General features: G+C 35.8%; 1 protein-coding gene across 11 annotated transcripts in view; it reads left to right on the top strand.

Annotated features, from left to right (window-relative positions):
* The window catches only part of DTNB (dystrobrevin beta), a 280538-nt gene that overhangs the window by 141283 nt on the left and 119474 nt on the right, over nt 1–19781 (top strand). For all 11 annotated transcript variants that reach the window (XM_082642340.1, XM_082642339.1, XM_082642333.1 and 8 more), the window contains one exon: nt 14430–14554. In XM_082642340.1, the coding sequence (XP_082498466.1) occupies nt 14430–14554 (125 nt within the window). The remainder of the gene's footprint in view (nt 1–14429; nt 14555–19781) is intronic.

Here is a 19781-nt window from a genome sequence, read left to right as displayed (position 1 = left end):
CATACATATATATATATATATATAATTATAGTTGTGGAATTCTGTGTAGCAGTCAAAGTAAGTGAAATAGATTTATATGTTCAGATGTGGAAAGAGGTCCATAGTATATACCCATTTCCTCCCTCCTCAGAGGTAACCTCTATTTTGAATTTAGTACTCAATATTTCCATTCATACTGATATTTTCGTATTTTTTGTTACACATGTGTATGTGGCCATTAAAATATATAGCATTGTTTCTCATATTTTTAAACTTTATCAAAATAGTGTCATATTACATATATCCTCTTGCAGCTTCCTTTGTTCACCTACATTGTTTGTAAAATGATCTCCATGTTGATATGGTTATTTTCAATGCCATATAAAATTCAATTCTATAAATATGCCACATTTAATTTATTCTCTTGTTGATTGACATTCAACTTGTTTCTAATTTTCTACTTTTCCAAACAAAGCTTTAGTGGATTTTCTAGTACAGATCATCTTGTGCAGCCTGGGGAATTTTTCTAGGGTAATTTTTAGGAGTGGAATTCCTTAGTCCAGAGGAGTGTGCATGTTTTACTAGATTTTACTAAGTTGCTCTCCAAGGTGGCTTTACTACTTCACACTCCCACCAGCAGTGTATGAGCTTTACCATGTATTCACATCTTCATTTGTAAGGAGTAAGTTACTTTTAATTCTCTTACGGAGCAACAAAACTCTTAACAAATTGTTTGAAGAAGATGGGAATATGAACTGCCAGTTAAAGCTCTTGAGAAAGGAAATTCTGTCCGTGTCATCAAACTGACGTTTTAAAGGGCAGTCCAGTTCTCAGTGCAGCATTTCCCCTGTTGTTCATACTGGTAAGAGTGCCAGCACAAAATGGGATGCCAGGCCAGGTGGATATCACAGCTCAGTTAGGAGCAAAGTCTGGCCTTGAACTTTGTTTTTGCCTATACACACTCACAGCTTTTTCAGTTGTAGCTTATTTATGCTTAGTGTGGCACTTATTGGTAGTTCAAGGGTACCCCTCCCACACCCAGGGTTGGTATGTATGGAACCATAAATACTATACTGGCTGTCACGGCGCCCCTAGCAGTGTCAGTCTGTTGATGTTGAATTCCAACAAATCTGTATTCGTGTTTTGTTTTCTTTCTTGAAAAGGAAGCTGAAGCGATTTGCTGCTCAAAAACCAAGTTACTGCTGTTCTTTACATAACTCCAGCCTCACCTATTATTGAACCATTTGAGATAACGGTGGTTCCTTTTCTGTGGGTCAAGAGGTTGTAATTTATAAGCATGTTTCAGAAGCCATATGTGAACTGATTACATTTTATTCTACCTAGCTATATTCTCATAACTGTCAGAGAGCTCATACTCTTAAATCTTGGAAGAATAATAAAAATTACATGGATTACATTTCTCTCATACATTAATCAATCAAAATTATAGCTTTACAAATTAAGTTCAACTGGAGCTTAGCAACTGTAAATTTTTTACTTTCTAAAGCAGTTATTCTGAATCCTTTTAAAAATAATATATCATAAGGGATATTATGAATTTTCAAAATACATTTTAAATAAACTTTAATAAACAAAAAAGAACTGGGAATTCCATTTTAGGGTGATGGTCTGAGGACATGCTATCACCTTTCCATCTTGCCTCCGATACTTAGAAATGATAGATTAGAATTTTAAAAATAATTTGCAAGTACACTAGAGGGGAAAAAAAGAAGGAAAACCCACAGCAGGTCCCAGATGTGCAGAACCCCCATGAAAAGTGTATGGGATCAGTTTACAAAAGAAAACCTTGTTTCAAAACAAGGGCAGGAAACTATTGCTTCTCAGGATAGGAGTAGCATCTAGAATGTTCCTGCTTGGAAATAGTTGATATGGGCAGCTGAGAGGGGCTCAGGGCAAGTGACAGAGTGACTCTGGTACGTACTATAGCCTGGTGATGCAGGTGTTGCCGGCAGATGTAGTGTACATAGGACTTTAGGTTGGAGAGGCAGGGCTGGGGTCCAGGAGAATAGGGATCCCGTGTTCATAAGACTAAATACAAAGCTTTTCCATGAGGTGTCACCTTCTGTCCCTCCTTCACTCTCAACTGAAAACAAGTCCTACTTCTCCCCTCCAAGTAAGCAGTGCACACAGATAGAGTAGACTGTCTCAACAGAGAGCCTTAACTACAAAGATGACTTCATTAAAAATCACTAAAAACTGCCATGCAAAGGAGATAACAGAAGAGTTTATTTTGGACATAGAATTCATAGAATAAGCAGAACTAGATTTAAAAATATGTACAGTTGAACTCTTGGAGAGATATGAGCAGTTATTTTATCTACCAAAAATAACTAAGTATTGATACTGGAAATTAAAATTTTGATTGTCAAAATAAGGAATTCATTAAATGGCTCTTTAACCATATCTATAGCTTAAGAGCAGATTTGTGAGCTGGATACTGGAGCAGAGAATTGTTCCTAAGCACATCACAGAAGGTATAGAGTAATAGAAAAAAAAATTAAGACACGGAAGTTAGATTGAGGAATGCCATCTAATATGAACTCCAGAAAGAGGCTAAAGAGAATGCAGGGAAATGATATTTAGAGTAGCAGTAGATCCAGTTTCAAGATGGTTGACCAAACACATACTCCCTCTTACCCTTTCTGCACCAAACCCATAGAAATGATAAAGAATTAATTTGATGAATAAATTCCCTTTCAAGATTGAAAAGAAAAGGAATGTTCCTGACCTGAAGCAATAAAACATCTTTAAGTGAAGGAGTTATACATTAAAGGAGAAGTTGCAGAAAGGAACTGCTTACACTGCCTGTTTGAGGCCATCACTACTGCCAGGACCCTGAAGCTCTCTGCTGATTTTGTCAGAACAGATTCAGCATGCAGCCTCTGGCCAGGATGCCACTATTGGCTAAGATGGCAAGTGAGCAGTCCCGTGGGAGATGTTTACACGGCCATGAAAACCCAGAGGAAGCTTAGCACAGTGAAATATAAACAGCAGAACTACACCCTGTGGGGTAGAACAGTCAGAAAGAAACTTTAAAAATAGGTCAATCTAATTTTCTTAGAGGACCAGGGATAGACTTTCATGATTAATACAAGAAGTGGAAGTTATGAAGCTATAAATAATGAAAATGAAAAACGTAGTTGTCAAACAAACTCACCGGATGGGCTGCATTGCAAACTGGATATAGCTAAAGAACAGATTGTTGAACTGAAAGATCAGGGCAAGAGATTCTCCCAAAACAGCATCAAGAGGTAAGAGAGTATCCTTTAAAAAAAAAAAAAAAAAAAGATAGTATGAAACAAAGATTGAAGCATTTAGATTCATGTAGAAGTTCCAATATTTATCTAATAGGAGTTGCAAGTGAAGAAAATTGACAAGAGACAATGTTTGAAGAAATAATGTATTAAAAATTTCCAAAACTGAAAAAGTATGAGCCCTTAGGTAGAAGGCCTACTAGAGGAATACATTTTAAAAAGAAACAGCATAGTCAGCACCTGCATACATCCTAGTGATAATGATGAAGAGAAATTCCTAGGTGACAGTAGAGAGAAAAGACTGATGGTCTACAAAAGAATAAGAATAAGAATCCAGATGACATTTAGACTTTATCACTGGTTTTGAGAAACAACAGCAGAATGTCTTCAAGGTGCTGAGAGAAAATAAATTTGAACTTAAAATTCTGTTCTCACCCAAACTGTCTTTCAACAGCAAGGACACTACAATAACATTTTCATAATTTAAGGACTTTGAAAGACCTTTGCTGAAAGAACTATTTAAAGATACACTGCAGTAAGAAAAAAAATGAACCAAGAAGGTAGTAATGGGATTTAAGAAAAAAAATGAAGCAGAGAAATAAAAAACAATATTGAATATAAATAAATATTGGTTATAAAATATATGATGACTTTTAGTAAGTTGTAACTTAAATCAACAAAAATAGCAACATGGAATTTGTGACTGGGGGAGTGATAAAGGGAATTAAAAGCACACTAAAGATTTCAGGAGGAGGATAATAAAATGTAATTAATTCTAACTTGTAAGAAACTATAATTTTAAATATGCATAAAAATTTAAGGGTAACTACTTGAAGAATTAGATATAAAATATAAACCTTAAAACTATTAGAAGAAAAAATGTAGCAAAAATAACCTTGACCAATCCAATAGAAGACAGGAAAATAGAAAAAGAGAAAATCATGGTAAAATAGAAAACACAAAATAAGTTGTTAGGAATACATTTAAGCATACATAGCAGTAATTAAAATAAATGAAAGTGAATTAAACTCACCTACTAAAATGATAAAAACTCTCAGATTTATCAAAATGACAAAAACCACATGCTATTTCAGAGAAGATACACAGATGATAATAAAGGGATGAAAAAGGTAGTATAAAACATTAATATGAGACAAAACAAGGCAAACAACATTGGAACGGACATAGGTGGGGAATTTAAAATGCTAAAAAGTATAATTTGTAAGAGTTGGTATCAGTTATAAGCCTGTTTGTCCTGCTCTTGATAACACTGCATGTTTAAGTATGTATATATGTGTATAAATTTATACATTTACAAATTACTCCCGAGGCTTTCTAAATGGTATTCCTGATTCTGCCCTTGTTACCTTCAGTTTATTCTAAGTATAGCAGCCAGAATGATCCTGTTAAAAATCAGATCCTTGCTTGCTCTATACACTCCAATAGCTTCCCATCTTGTTCAGGGTAAAGGTAGACTAAGCTAATTGTAGCCTCCCATCCCCAGTGACAAACATGCATGTAGGATGAAATATAATAACAAAACTGAAATGCAGAATTGAACTTGAATAAAAGAGAAATTCCTGGCTATCAAAAATTCAACCCCAAATTGTGATGTCCCCAGGATTTATCAAATGGGATACTGGATTTAGGCCAGTGGTTGGGGTTAGTGCCTCCATGGAGTAGGAAATGTAACTTGGGTCCACTCAAGGTGAGTAGAACTGGTATTTTTGTAAAAGCTGGAATTTTAGAAGGGCTGCCTCCTTGTGAAAGAGGGGCTAAAAATATTGCACTGGCCCAGAGATAATGCAAATAGGACTCCCATACAAAAAAGAGTCTCTGCTTAAGGTGAGCTTATCATCAAATATTGCAAACTCAATTATAAAACAATCTACTATGAGAGAGAATCAGCAAACACAACAAACAGTAGCTTTAGGATGCCAAAGACTTCAGAAAATGGTACATTTTAAAAATTAAAGGAGTAAGTCTAGGAATAGTGACATTTCAAAAAGGAACAAGTCAAGATGAAAAAGGAACAAATTGAATTTCTACAAATAAAAAATAATAAGGTTAAGCTCAATGGAGGGGTTAAATAGCAAATTACAGACAGCTACAGCAAAAATTAGGGAATGGAAAATAAGTCTGAGGAAATAAACCAGGATACAGAATACTGAACACAGATACAGGGGAATGGAAAATGTGACAGGCAATTGAAGGATTTGAAGGATAGAATGAAAAGGACTACCTAGAATTCCATACCTATCTAATCTAAGAGCAAAGAAGGAATATATATTTTCAGAAAAAGTTTCAGTGGGTTTGTCACCAATAGACCATTGCTGAAGGAACTAACAAAGGATATGTTTGGGGGAAAAAATGAATTGAAGCAATAAGGAAGAAATGGAACATAAGAAGAAATGGTGCACAGCAGAATTGGCAAATGCGAGTAAATTTAAGTAAGCACTATATGTAAATAATAATGACTAATAATTTTATTGGTCTTAAAATAAGATGCAGCTAAAGTACTAATCAACTATGACATTAATATAGTTGGGGCATGGTTAGAGTTAAAGGATTTGAAGTTACCGGATGAGAGTACAGATACTGTTTAAGATGGTGGTAAAATGTTCACATTAAATGAGTTAGAGGAGGTTCCTGACTTCTCCTGGGGATTTAATAGGCTTATGTTTCTGCTTGAATCTATAAGTTCTCATCACAAGGAAAAAATATTTTTTTCTTTTTCTTTTATTTTGTATCTATATGAGGTGATGAACGTTCACTAAACTTACTGTGGTAATCAGTTCATAATGTATGTAAGTCAAATCATTATGCTGTACATCTTAAATTTATACAGTGCTGTATGTCTATTATATCTCAGTAAGAAAAAAAGAAAAAAAAAAGACATACCAAGCCAAGAACTAACCAAAAGAAAACTGGTGAAACTATATTAACCTCAGAAAATAGATTTCAGGGCAAAAATCTTTTGGAGAGAGATTAAAATGTTATATTTCATGTTATGTATATTTTAATACAATAAAAAAATCTTCACCAGGGGTAAAGTTTACAAAAGATGAAATTAAGTTATACATAAATATACAACTAATAGCATAGCTTTAAAATGTGTAAATAAAAATTAATAAGAGCACAGTAAGAAATTAAAAATACATTATTAAAATGGGTAATTTTAACGCACTTCTCTCAACACTTGTTAGAATCATTAGACAAAAAACACAGAATGGGGGCTTCCCTGGTGGCGCAGTGGTTGAGAGCCTGCCTGCTAATTCAGGGGACGTGGGTTCGAGCCCTGGTCTGGGAAGATCCCACATGCCACGGAGCAACTGGACCCGTGAGCCACAACTACTGAGCCTGTGCATCTGGAGCCTGTGCTCCGCAACAGGAGAGGCCACAGCACTGAGAGGCCTGCACACTGCGATGAAGAGTGGACCCCACTCGCCACAACTAGAGAAAGCCCTCACACAGAAACGAAGACCCAACACAGCCAAAGATAATAAATAAAAATGTGACACCTTTATAAAAAAATAAAAAAAAAACACAGAATGTAGAAAATTCAAATGTATCCAGCAATTAATGATTGCACATTCTTTTCAAACACACAAAACTTGACCACATAAATGAAGTCCCAGAAAAAAATGTGTCGATTATAGTGCATTTGAACTAGGAATCAATAACAAAAAGATAAGAAAACAACTGTACATTGGTTATTGAAAGATTAGTTGAAATGAACAAACTCCTAAAACAACCTTGCTTTCCAAAACTGATTCAAGATAGAATAAAACCTGCAAATATTAGTATAATCATTAAAGAATTTGAATTAGTAGCTTAAAATATTTATACAAAGGAAACAACCAGGCCTGAGTGACTTTACATAAGTTTCAACAAACATTCAAAGAAAAGAATTCCAGTATTATAAAAATTTCCCAGATTCTAGAAAAAATAATGAGGATTCTGATTTCATTTTTGAGGCTAGAACTACCTTGGTACCAAAACCTTATGAGGACAACAGGAAAGGAAAATTACAAGCCATTCTAATGAAGGCAAATAAAAACCTAAACAAAGTATTATGAAACTCAACTCAGCAGTGTATACAAAAGATCATAATCACACTGGTTTTATTCCAGCAATTAAAGATAGATTATTATAATTTAGCCATATTCATAAGTTGATGGATTAAATCTGTATAATCATCTCAAAAGACATGTAAAACAGTGATTAAAACCTCGTATCCACACAGACACACACTGCACTTTAGCAATCTAGGGATAGAAGAATTTCCTTAACCTAATACATATAGGATATTTATAAAAACATAGTATCCATTATATTTACTGATGAAATGTCAAGAGTATTTGTTTTGAGATTGAAATCTTAAGATTTTAAGATTGAAAACAAAACAAGGAGGCTTGCTATCACCACTTCTATTCAACATTTTCTTGGAGGTCCTAAAGCAGCAGAGTAAACAAGGAAAAGAGATAAAAGGTATTTTAATTGGAAGGAAACAAAGTTATCATTATTTAATGATGACTGTTACCGTAGAAAGATTGAAAGAATCTCCAAATCATTAGAATTAAAATAGAGTAGGGGCAATAAAAGTAAAAATAGATAAATTGGACTACATCAAAAGTAAAAACTCCTGTGCATCAAAGGACACATCAACATAGTTAAAAGGCAAACTATGGTATGGGAGAAAATATTTGCATATCATATATCTGATAAGGGGCTCATATTCAGATTATATAAAGAACTCCTATAACTTAAGAGCAATAAAAAGCAAATAACCCATTAAAAAATTGGGTAAAGGAATGGACATTTCTCCAGAGATGATATATAAATGGCCAATATACTTAACATTACTTAACTGTACACTTAAAAATGGTTGAGATGGTAAATTTTATGTTATGTGTATTTTACCAAAATTTTTAAAAATAAGAGAGCGGGGCTTCCCTGGTGGCGCAGTGGTTGAGAGTCCGCCTGCCGATGCAGGGCACACGGGTTCGTGCCCCGGTCTGGGAAGATCCCACATGCCGCGGAGCGGCTGGGCCCGTGAGCCATGGCTGCTGAGCCTGCGCGTACGGAGCCTGTGCTCCACAATGGGAGAGGCCAGAACAGTGAGAGGTCCGCGTACCAAAATAAATAAATAAATAAAAAAATAAGAGAGCAATGGGGCTTCCCTGGTGGCGCAGTGGTTGAGAGTCCGCCTGCCGATGCAGGGGACGTGGGTTCGTGCCCCCGTCCGGGAGGATCCCACATGCTGCGGAGCGGCTGGGCCCATGAGCCATGGCCGCTAAGCCTGCGAGTCCGGAGCCTGTGCCTCGCAACGGGAGAGGCCACAACAGTGAGAGGCCCACATATGGCAAAAAAAAAAAAAAAAAAATAAGAGAGCAAGGTTTCTGGATATAAAATCTTTCTATAACTAGAAATAAATAACAGATACATATATCCTTTATGAACAAGAATCTATAACTTTATTGAAAGATATTTTAAAAGGCTTAGGGGAATTCCCTAGTGGGGTCCAGTGGTTAGGACTCCGCAATTTCATTGCCAAGGACCCGGGTTCGATCCCTGGTCAGGGAACTAAGATCCCGCAAGCTGCATGGTGTGGCCAAAAAAAAAAAAAAAAAATGAGGCTAAATACGTGAGGAGATGAACATATTCACGGAAAGGAATGTTCAGTGTGTGAACTGACATGTGAAGATGTCAGTTCTCTCCAGAATTGTCTATATATTCGATCAGTTCCCATCAAAATACCAACAGGATTTTTTTTTTTTTTCGGTAAATGGACAGACTGATGGTAAAATTTAAGTGGAAGTGTGAAGGGTCAAGAATAACAAAGACTCTCCTGATGAAGGATGAAAGTTTGGGGCACTGGTACTACCTGAAAAGATAAGAGGAAACTGTAACAATTAAATCATCATGATACTGGTACAGGGACAGAAGTAGAATATCTATCTTGCAGGAGAAGAATGGATTGTTTATTAAGTGATCCTGAAGCAACTGATTATCCATATTGGATACAATTGGATTATTTCCTTATACCTATCAAAGAAATCATTCTAAGTAGATTCAAACTTAAATATGAAAGATAAAAATTATGGAATAAGGAAGACAATCTGGGAGGATAACGTATGACATCAGGGAGGGGAATATTTCTTAAGATACAAAAGGCACAAAATAAGAAAGAAAAGATTAATAACTTGGGACTACTGTATATTTAAAGATGACCATTCATTAAAAACAATAGAGTGAAAAACCTTAAAGTGAAAGTTGTTTGTAAGATATAACTTCTGTACAGTCAAAATACAAAAATATAAAGAACTCTTACAAATCAATAAGAGAAAGACAAACCCAGTGAAACACTACGCCAAAGACAGGAACAGGCATTTCACAGACAAAGAAATACAAATGGCCCATAAACATTGGAAAAGATGCTCAGTATTTCTAGTAATAAGGGAATTGTAAATTAAAAGCACAGTAACATTTGTCACCCACCAGATTGGCAAATGTTAGAACATCTGACTGTAACAAGGGTTGGCCAGAATGTAGAGTCAGGAAGTCCCTCACATAGCTGATGGGAGTGGAAATTAGCGTAACCACTTTGTAAAAGCAAATTGGCAATGCCTAGTAACACTGAATGTGTATAATTTATGACCCAATAATTCCACTCTTAGGAAATTCTTTTACGTGGCCAGCAGGAGACACGGACAAGAAAGTTTTATAGCAGCATTGTGACTGAGAGGGAACAAAGGGAAACAACCCAAATATATAAATTACGATGTAACTGAGCAATGAAATACAATCAAGCCATGAAAAAATGAGTGAATTTTATCAACATATGCATCAACATGGATGAATTGTAACATAATTTTGAGTAAAAGAAGCCAGTTGCAGAAAAAAATATATATGTAAATCTGTATAGGTTTTAAGCATGTATTAAATAAATCATGTATTTTTTATAGTACATAATTGATAAAATAGTAAAATCAAGGAAATGATAAGTACAAAATCCAGGATACTGATAACCAGGAGAGGTGCGGATATGGTGGGAGTGGGCTGTATTAGATAAGGGCTCACAGCCAGGCTTCCAAGTGACCATAATGGTATATTTCTCAGGCAGAATAGTGGATAGATGGGTATTTGTTTTATTACTTTTTAGACTGTACACCCACATTTTATATACTTCTGAAGTTTTCTTTTTTAAAGTAACCCGTAATTTCTTCTCCACGTTGACCTTACTTTATTTATTTTATTTTTTTTAACATCTTTATTGGAGTAGAGTTGCTTTACAATGTTGTTAGTTTCTGCTGTATAACAGAATGAGTCAGCTCTATGTATACATATATCCCCATATCCCCTCCCTCTTGCGTCTCCCTCCCACCCTCCCAATCCCACCCCTCTAGGTGGTCACAAAGCACCGAGCTGATCTCCCTGTGCTATGTGGCTGCTTCCCACTAGCTATCTGTTTTACATTTGGTAGTGTATATAGTGTATATATGTCCATGCCACTCTCTCACTTCGTCCCAGCTTCCCCTTCCCCGTGTCCTCAAGTCCATTCTCTACGTCTGCCTGTCCTGCCCCTAGGTTCTTCAGAACCTTTTTTTTTTTTTTTTTTAGATTCCATATATATATGTTAGCATACAGTATTTGTCTTTCTCTTTCTGACTTACTTCACTCTGTATGACAGACTAGGTCCATCCACCTCACTACAAATAACTCAACTTTGTTTCTTTTTATGGCTGAGTAATATTCCTTTGTATATCTGTGCCACACCTTCTTTATCCATTCATCTATTGATGGACTCCTAGGTTGCTTCCATGTCCTGGCTATTGTAAATAGAGCTGCAGTGAACGTTGTGGTACATGACTCTTTTTGAATTATGTAACCTGTAATATTTTTAAGAGATGGTAGGAAATGTTTTGAAATTAGGTAAAGTGGATGAAGGTATTGAAAATGCACAAAGATTGAAAATCATTGCCTAAGAGGGTTTGGAGGAGATCTGATTTTCTAGGTTAAGGCCTCCCTGTATATCATTGTGAGGGTTCAAGTGAGGGGAAAGGTACAAAGACCTGTCAGAACATCTCTGGCCTAGTGGCTTAAACGAAGTGTGGAGTCACCAGTCCCTACACCTGGATTGCTTTTCTTCCTCCCTCACTCCCTGCACTTCTGTAAATACTTAGTGACTGACTATCAAGTCCTGGGCATTGTCCTGGGGGCTGAGTAGCCAGAAGAGGTAATGTCCCTGTTTTGGCACTTATAGTGGTTTTTGAACTCTTGCTCGCACACTTAGTTAATCTTAGTTTCCTAACGTAGCTCCACAATGAAATCACTTTAGGCCCATATTGTAATTCATGTGTTGAGGTCTTTTTAAGGAAATCATTTATCTACCTATTTAGACAACCTAATTGAATTGCATTATCTTTAAATTTTCAGAATAATGTTCTTTTTGGTTTGATCCTAGCCCTTAGTTAATTCCTATATATGTTTATTTCCAGTCTTTTTCTCCTTCCCATACATATCAAGCATCTCTTGATGTACTCTACGTGGAATTGGCTTTGATGTATTGATGTATTGATTTTACCTTTCTCTCTATCTTTTTGAGACTTGAAATGGGATCTAATCTTAAACCTTGACTTGGAGCAGTATTTTTGAAAGCACAACAAGCATGCTGCTAGAGAATATTAGGTGATACAAAGGGAAACATTTTTTATTTTAACAGTCTTACTTTAATGTTTATGGTAAAATATACACATGAAACCTGTGATTTCATGGCTATTATAATCCATCTCACATAGACTGCATGAATTAATGGCCCAGGTGGTTCTCAGATGTAGCAAAAAATCACGAAATGAGTACATGGATTACACATGTAGTGTTTGGCTGTAAAGGTGAATTAAGCTATTCTCTGGCGTCCTCTGACAGTCTCCTACTCATATCATAACTCTCAAAAAAATTAAGCTTATGTGGTTTAGTCAGGAAAAAGCAATCTAGAAAATTCATCTAGGCAAATAATTTATTCAAATAACATATTCTGGTGTAGGTCAGGTTCTGGAAATACACAGATGAATAAAATGTAGATCCTACCCTTCAAGACCACTGGTCTAACAGAGATAGGCATGTAAATTTAAAAGTGCAGCAGTGGAAATGTGTACTTGGCAAGTGGGTAGATTGGAAAGATGGGTGCTGACTTACGGAGCAGTAAGGAAAGTCTTCAGAGGGGAAGGGAGGCTTGCAAATAAGCAGCCTTGAGAGATGAGCAGAAAATTTAAAGAGACATAGATTGGGAAGGGGAGATCTCAGAAAGGCACGTGCCAAGGTACAGAGATCTAAGAGAACATGGTACATTGGGTTAACTGAGCAGCTTGATGTTGATGCTGATGTGGGGTGAGAGGTGAGGACAGAGCGGGGAGGCGGATATGAAAGCTCCTAAGTGAGCTGTGATGGCGTGGATTTAGATCTTAGTCTGTAAATGATTATCAGCCTTTGAAAGATTTTAAGCAGAAGACTGCATGATGTCTGGGGCAGTGTAGAAGATGGCGCAGAGGAGGAAGAATTAGAGTCCTGTTACAGCTAGTCATTGGGCAAAGGGATGATGGAGAGCAGTTGTGGGGAGGTTCAGAATTTCTGCTTTGTGTAGCTTCATATAATTTTCAGGAAATTAGATTACATGTAGATTTCCCCCAGAATTTAATGTGTTGAAGGGGATGATGGCAGGTGATTTGGAGCCAATATATGAAGTTTCTGAAGAGAATGGTATTGTTCAGTCTGTTATAAACAAGGTATTAAGTAACTTTCCCTATATAGTCTTAAAGGTAAATAGATTTTGGCTTATTTTCTGTTAAAATATATGTAGGCAGCATATAAAAGTTAAGTGGAGATGTGCTACTGATGAGACACACAGCTGCAAACAAGGTCTATTTTCTGATTAAAGTAGTACATACAGTAATAAACTGCAGAGGCAGAAGAATGAAATATTTAAACTTTTCTGCGACTAGTATCCTGCCAAGAACATCTCAGACAATAGTATTATTTAAAGGGAATTAGGGGCCTTCTCTGGTGGCACAGTGGTTAAGAATCCTCCTGCCAATGCAGGGGACATGGGTTCGAGCCCTGGTCCAGGAAGATCCCACGTGCTGCGGGGCAACTAAGCCTGTACACCACAACTACTGAGCCTGCGGTCTAGATCCCGTGAGCCACAACTACTGAGGCCGTGTGCCACAACTGCTGAAGCCCACACGCCTAGAGCCCGTGCTCTGCAACAAGAGAAGACACGGCAATGGGAAGCCTGCACGCTGCAACAAAGAGTAGCCCCGCTCACCGCAGCTAGAGAAACCCCGTGCAGCAATGGAGGTCCGACACAGCCAAAATATAAATAAATAAACAAATTAATTAATTTTTAAAAAAGTGTCCTTTAAATATGTGTTTCATATTCTCCATATCTTAGTCGTGGCATATTGTTTACTTTTGTGCATATTTACTATTACACCTTAGACCTGCTAGTCTTTGGATTTAGTGTGTATTGTTCTACCTTCCCAGGAAATGTATTAGTATGCCAACTTATTTTTGTACCTTCAGCATATCATAATTTAGAGTCACAGGTCTGATGCTGCCTGTGTATGTGAGTGCACTCATTTGTATCTGTATACACAGCCAGACCCTTAACACCAAGTGTTCTGTTTCATGTTCATTTGGGGAATATTCTCTTAACATTTGGGGGGATGTGGGTTAGCTAATTTGCTAACATTCAAGAGCTGTGAGCTCTCAGCATTATCTTAACCTTTTAGTATTTTAGTCTAGCAAAAATTTCTGACTCTGATCAGGGAATTAACTATAACATCTTACCAGAATGATCCAGAAGCATCAAAAGAGGGAGTTCCTGCAAAGGGCACACAGAGATGTTCAAAAGGAAAGTTAACACTAACTGGATAGTGTGACTGCATTGTAGAAATGAGGGAGTTAAGACAGAAACGAAGGGCCACAAACGACCTTGAAACAACCCCCTGAAACAACCGTAGGTTCCTTTCTGCAAGGCTCAGTAGTGGTGACTGTAATGCAACTTAGTTTGTATTTGCAAAGATATTTTCTACAGCTCTTGTCACTAAGTTAAAATTCTGTTTCATTCTTTTGAAAATTCAATTCCTTATTTCCATATTTTCTACTTTGACACAGAAATCCCCTGCAAAGAAGCTGAGCCATGCAATTAGTAAATCCTTGGGGTGTGTACCCACCAGAGAACCTCCGCATCCTGTTTTTCCTGAACAACCAGAGAAACCACTTGACCTTGCAAATATAGTGTAAGTATATGATAGATGTGGATTATACTGAAATGGAAACCTTGCTGAATTCTTTTGGGTCAAAACCGAATATCACCTAACATGAACATTTCACCTTCTGGTTTTTACTTTACTTTTGGGGATCTTAAGACTTAAAGCTTTCAGCTCTTTAAATCACCATAAATATCTGCATGGAAACCTAGCTCCTGAGCCTTGAAGCCTATGTAGCGGTCCCCTTCAGAAAATTAATACATTAAGAGTAATTAGTGTGCTGGGTTTAACAAGGTTGTCTTTTGTTATTTGTGTTCTTCCCTTAAATCAGCAGTAGAGATCTTTTCTTCTTTACAACAGTTAATGACCATAGAGATTTTAAAAGTTAGTTTAGACCACATGGAAATGAAAATCAACCTAATTTGCTCTTTTTGTATTGAGAGAAAATTAGGAACCACAAGACTGAACTCTATAAATATAACTAGTTTTTTATTTTCAGTTAAATATTCTTGCTAAAGAAAAGAAAGCTGGAGGGGAACAAAAAAGCTAGAGAAATGAAGAGGAAAAGTAAGGAGGAGGAGAAACAATGAAGGATGAGATTCAGCCTTTAAACTGATTTCTTCCCTCTGAATTAAATAATGATATTAAGTGTACTCTGCTAGATAAAGTTGGTAGGTTTTTGATTATTAGTCTTACTCAGGTATTTAGAAGTTTTTCTGTTGCAGTAGACATCCATTTTCCTTTACCTAGCTCAAATTACATAGCTTGATTAAATGAGCTCTTAGAGTTCTGATCTTTCTCTTTCGTTCAATACTTTTCAAAACCTTTATATTTATTAAAATAATACACACAGGGCTTCCCTGGTGGCGCAGTGGTTGAGAATCTGCCTGCCAATGCAGGGGACACGGGTTCGAGCCCTGGTCTGGGAGGATCCCACATGCCGCGGAGCAACTAGGCCTGTGAGCCACAACTACTGAGCCTGCGCGTCTGGAGCCTGTGCTCGCAACAAGAGAGGCCGCGATAGTGAGAGGCCCGCGCACCGTGATGATGAATGGCCCCCGCTTGCCACAACTAGAGAAAGCCCTCACACAGAAACGAAGACCCAACACAGCAAAAAAAAAATTCATTAATTCATAAAAAAAATAATAATCCAGATTAAAAAATAATAATAAAATAAAATAAAATAATATACACATATAGATTAAAAATTCAATAATACAGAAAAAAATACAACAATACGTATAACGAAACGCAGCACATCCTCCCCAGTTTCATTGTGCTTTGTTTGGGTTTTTAGATCTCCTAATGGATACCTCCATATCGCTAAATAATATATTCAGAGCACCATTTCTTGGCTTATCCGTTTTGGACATTATTGAATTCCTTCTGTGGTATAAGGGACCAACCTCATTTATAACTCTACATATCAACCCATCTCATCTTTTCATAATTATATCACCATTTTAAAAATTAGTTACCTTTGTACTCTTGAATGTAATTTTTAAACTTCTATTTCTTGTAACTTTTGACTTCTACTGTGTAAACAAAGGAAGTTTTAACCTTCTGTCTGCTTCTCCCTTCTCCCTTTGCCTCCTAACTTCTGTCATCTGTGCCATTACTTTTATATTATCAAAGCTGATAATATTTCTGTTCTATGATCATAACTAAGTCTTCTGAGGTTTATTAAGGGCTCAATCTAAAAGTTGAAAACCAAATAACAGCGTTTTCAGTTAATTCCATTCATTACAGAGTCAAGCAGTGTGCTGTCATTCTGTGTACCCTTTGTTTAGTTCCAGTGTCACAATCCCTGTGCAGTTGTTCTCGTCAGAGTTCAGTGGGATCTTCTTTCTTAAATACCACAGATTGCTCAAAAGGGTGCCTGTTGACTTTATAACTGGACTGACTTTCTTGTACTGTTTTTGTGGTTTTTCCTTCAGTTTCCCATTGATTTCTTCTTCCTGGGGAAATAATAGGCTTTTCTCCCACTGTGTTCCATAGTAGATTTTACTTATTTGTGTGTAATCCATTTTTTGGTTAAATTTGTTAACCTTTTCCCTTTTTGGTTAGTGTTTTTCATTTGAATTAAAAACAAAAAACAAAACCCTTGCCTGCTCCAACATTGTAGTGATATTTCTCTCTCTTTTTAAGCTTTGAAGATGACCTTTTTACATATGTCTTTAATTCATCTGGAACAAAGTTTTGTGTGTGGTGTGGTGTGGAATATCCAGTTTTCTCTCTCTCTGCATTTGAATAATAACTTGTCTCATTGCCATTTTTTGGATAATCCATCATTTCCCCACTTAACTACAGTGCCACCATTGTCATAAATGTAGTTTGCAAATACGCATGGTCTGGTTTCTGGGCTCTTTATTCTGTTCCTTTGGTCAAAATGTCTATCACTATGCCAATACCATACTATCTTAATTACTGTAAGGGATTAAGTCATCTTTTTTAGGAGTGTCTTGTCTGTTCTTTGCCCTTTGCTCTTTCATATAAATTTGAGAATCAGCTTATTGAGTCCCTCATAAAATTTTGTTGGAGTTTTGATCAGAGATTTGTTGAATCTAAAGATGAAATTGGGAAGAAGAGATATCTTTATAATATTAAGTGTTCCATTCCATGAATGCGTTATGTCTTTCCATGTATTTAAATACCCTTTTGTGCCATTTAGTAAAGCTTTATAATTTTTCCTCAGAAATGTCTTGTACATGTTAAATTAATTCTTGTGCACTTCGCATTTGTTGCTGCTGTTGCGAATGGCGCCTTTTTTCTCTGCAGTTATTTTGAGATATACTTTACATGCAACAAAATGCTCCCACTTTAAGTGTACAATTCAGTGATTTTTGGCAAATGTGTACAGTCATGCAAATGATATCTTTTTTGAATTATGTTTCTTAACAGTTTGTTGCTGGTGTATGGACACGCACGTTGCTTTTGTATTTTAATCCACTATGTAGTCTTCTTGTGTAACTTGTTCATAATTCTAGCAATTTGTACTCACGTTCTTTTGGATTTTCTGTAAATCATTATATCACCTGCAAATAATGATTGCCTTTTGTCTTCCCTCCCATTCTTTATGCTTTTAAATATACTCATTTTTTTTCTTTTGGTTTTATTATGCCGGCTAGAGCCTCCAGTGCAATATTGAATGCAATGGTTCGATAGGCATTCTTGCATTATTACTATTACCAAAGAGAACACTTTCAGCATTCATTTTAGCAAGTCTTTTGATGTTGGTTTTTTGTAGAAACTGTTCGTCAGATAAAAGAGGTTCCCTTTTATTCCTAGTTTGCTAGTGCTTTCTTTTTGTCATGAACGATGTCAAATTTTATCAAAGACTTTCTGCATTGAGATGATAGCCTGAGTTTCTTTATTCTGTTAATATAGTGAATTACATTAACTGTTTTTTAAACAACCCTACATTCCTGGAATAAACATAAGTTGACCCTCCTTTTAATACACTGCTAGATTTCACTTGCTAATATTTTGTTTAGCTTTTTTCTATGTTTATGAGTTAAATTGTCCTGTAATTTCCCTTGATTTTTTTGTTTTGTTTTGTTTTTAGGACAAAGTTTGCCTGGTTTGCTATCTTCAAAAATTTGAGGAGAATTCTCTCTTTTTATATTTTTTGGGAAGAGCTTGTTTAAGATTGGAATTATTTGCTCCTTCTATTTTTGGTAAAACTCACCAGTGAAGCTATCTGTGCCTTAAGCCTTCTTTGTGGGGAGATTTTTAACTATTAATTCCATTCATAGTTAAAAAAAAAACAGTCTTTTAAGAAAACTATAAGACTATTTTCATTTTGTATTTCTTTTTGAGTCACTTTGGAACATTTTATAGATGTAGGAATTTGTCAATTCCATCTAATTTTCAAAGTTATTGGCACAAAGTTTATAATATTTATCTATAGTATCTGTGCTAACATCTTTTTCATTCCTACTCTCACATATTTATAGTTTTTTCCTTTTTTTTTTTTTTCCTTGAAAAATCTTGCCATAGGCTTGTCCAATCTGTTAGGCTTTCAGAGGACCAACTTTTGGTTTTGATGATTCTTTTATTGTATGTATTGTATTTTAAAAATTTCATTTATTTCCATCCTTTATTATTTCTTTTGTTAAAGCTTCTTTGGGTTTATTTTGCTACTCTTTTTCTAACGTATTTAAAGATACGGTTAGCTTACTCATTTCAGGTTTTTTCCCCCAAATTTAAGCATTTAAGGCTATAAATTTCTCTAAGCACTACCTGAGTAATGCCCAAGTTTTGTTATGTAATTTTTTTATTGTTTAATTCTAAATATTTTCTAAGTTCTGTTATTTCTTCTTTGAGAAGTATACTTTCTTAATTTCCAAACATATGAGGGTTTTCTAGTTATCTTTTTGTTATTAATTTCTAATTTAATTTCATTTTGGTCTGAAAAATGTTCTGTATTATTCAGTTCTTTCGAATTTGTTGAGACATGCTTATTATCTAGTATATGATCAAGTTTTTATTATGTTCCAAGTAAACTTGGAAACGTTTATTCTATGCTTGTTGGGTACAGAGTTTATAGTAAATGGATGTATGTCAATTAAGTCAAATTGGTTAACCATGTTACTCAAATCTTCTACAGCCTACTTATTTGTTCAAAATTATACATATGTCACTAGGAATTTAAAAATTTCTTCTTAAGTAGTGACTTTCTTTATTCCTAATAATTCTATTTGTTCTCTAGTATATTTTATCTGCTAGTAACATCTTTTAAGATTTTTTGCTAGGTATGTACCCGGTATAACTTTTCCCATCCTTTCTCTTTCAATTTTTCTGTGTCCTTAGGTTTTCAGTATGTTTCTTATAAATTGTAAGCTGGATTTTAAGGGTGACATCCCGCTCTAGTCACCCTTTCCCCCACGGGTAACCACTCTAATGTGCTTACTGTATATCCTTTGATTACAATAAGGAACAGTCCTGTTCTTGAAAACTAGGTATTGTTTTCTATGTCCTTTTTTTAAAGTTTACACAAGTGGTATGTGAACTGTATTTTGCCTATCCATTCTCCCTGGGATGGACACCTGGGTTGCCTTCAGATCTCTGCCTCCACATATAATGCTGCAGTAAATGCCTCAGATGTTTCCCAAATGGAACTGGGTAAGAATTTCTTTATACCTAGAATACAGTTGTTAGGTGAAGGATTATGTACATCTTGACCAGAAGAAGTGTGTTGGGGAATCCAGTAGTTCAGTGTAGACTTTCAGTTAATCTCTCCATTTTAATTCATACC

This window comes from Mesoplodon mirus (assembly GCF_964341445.2).
Source record: "Mesoplodon mirus genome assembly, chromosome: 14".
NCBI lineage: Eukaryota > Metazoa > Chordata > Mammalia > Artiodactyla > Ziphiidae > Mesoplodon > Mesoplodon mirus.
This window is presented reverse-complemented; position numbering and strand designations above follow the sequence as displayed.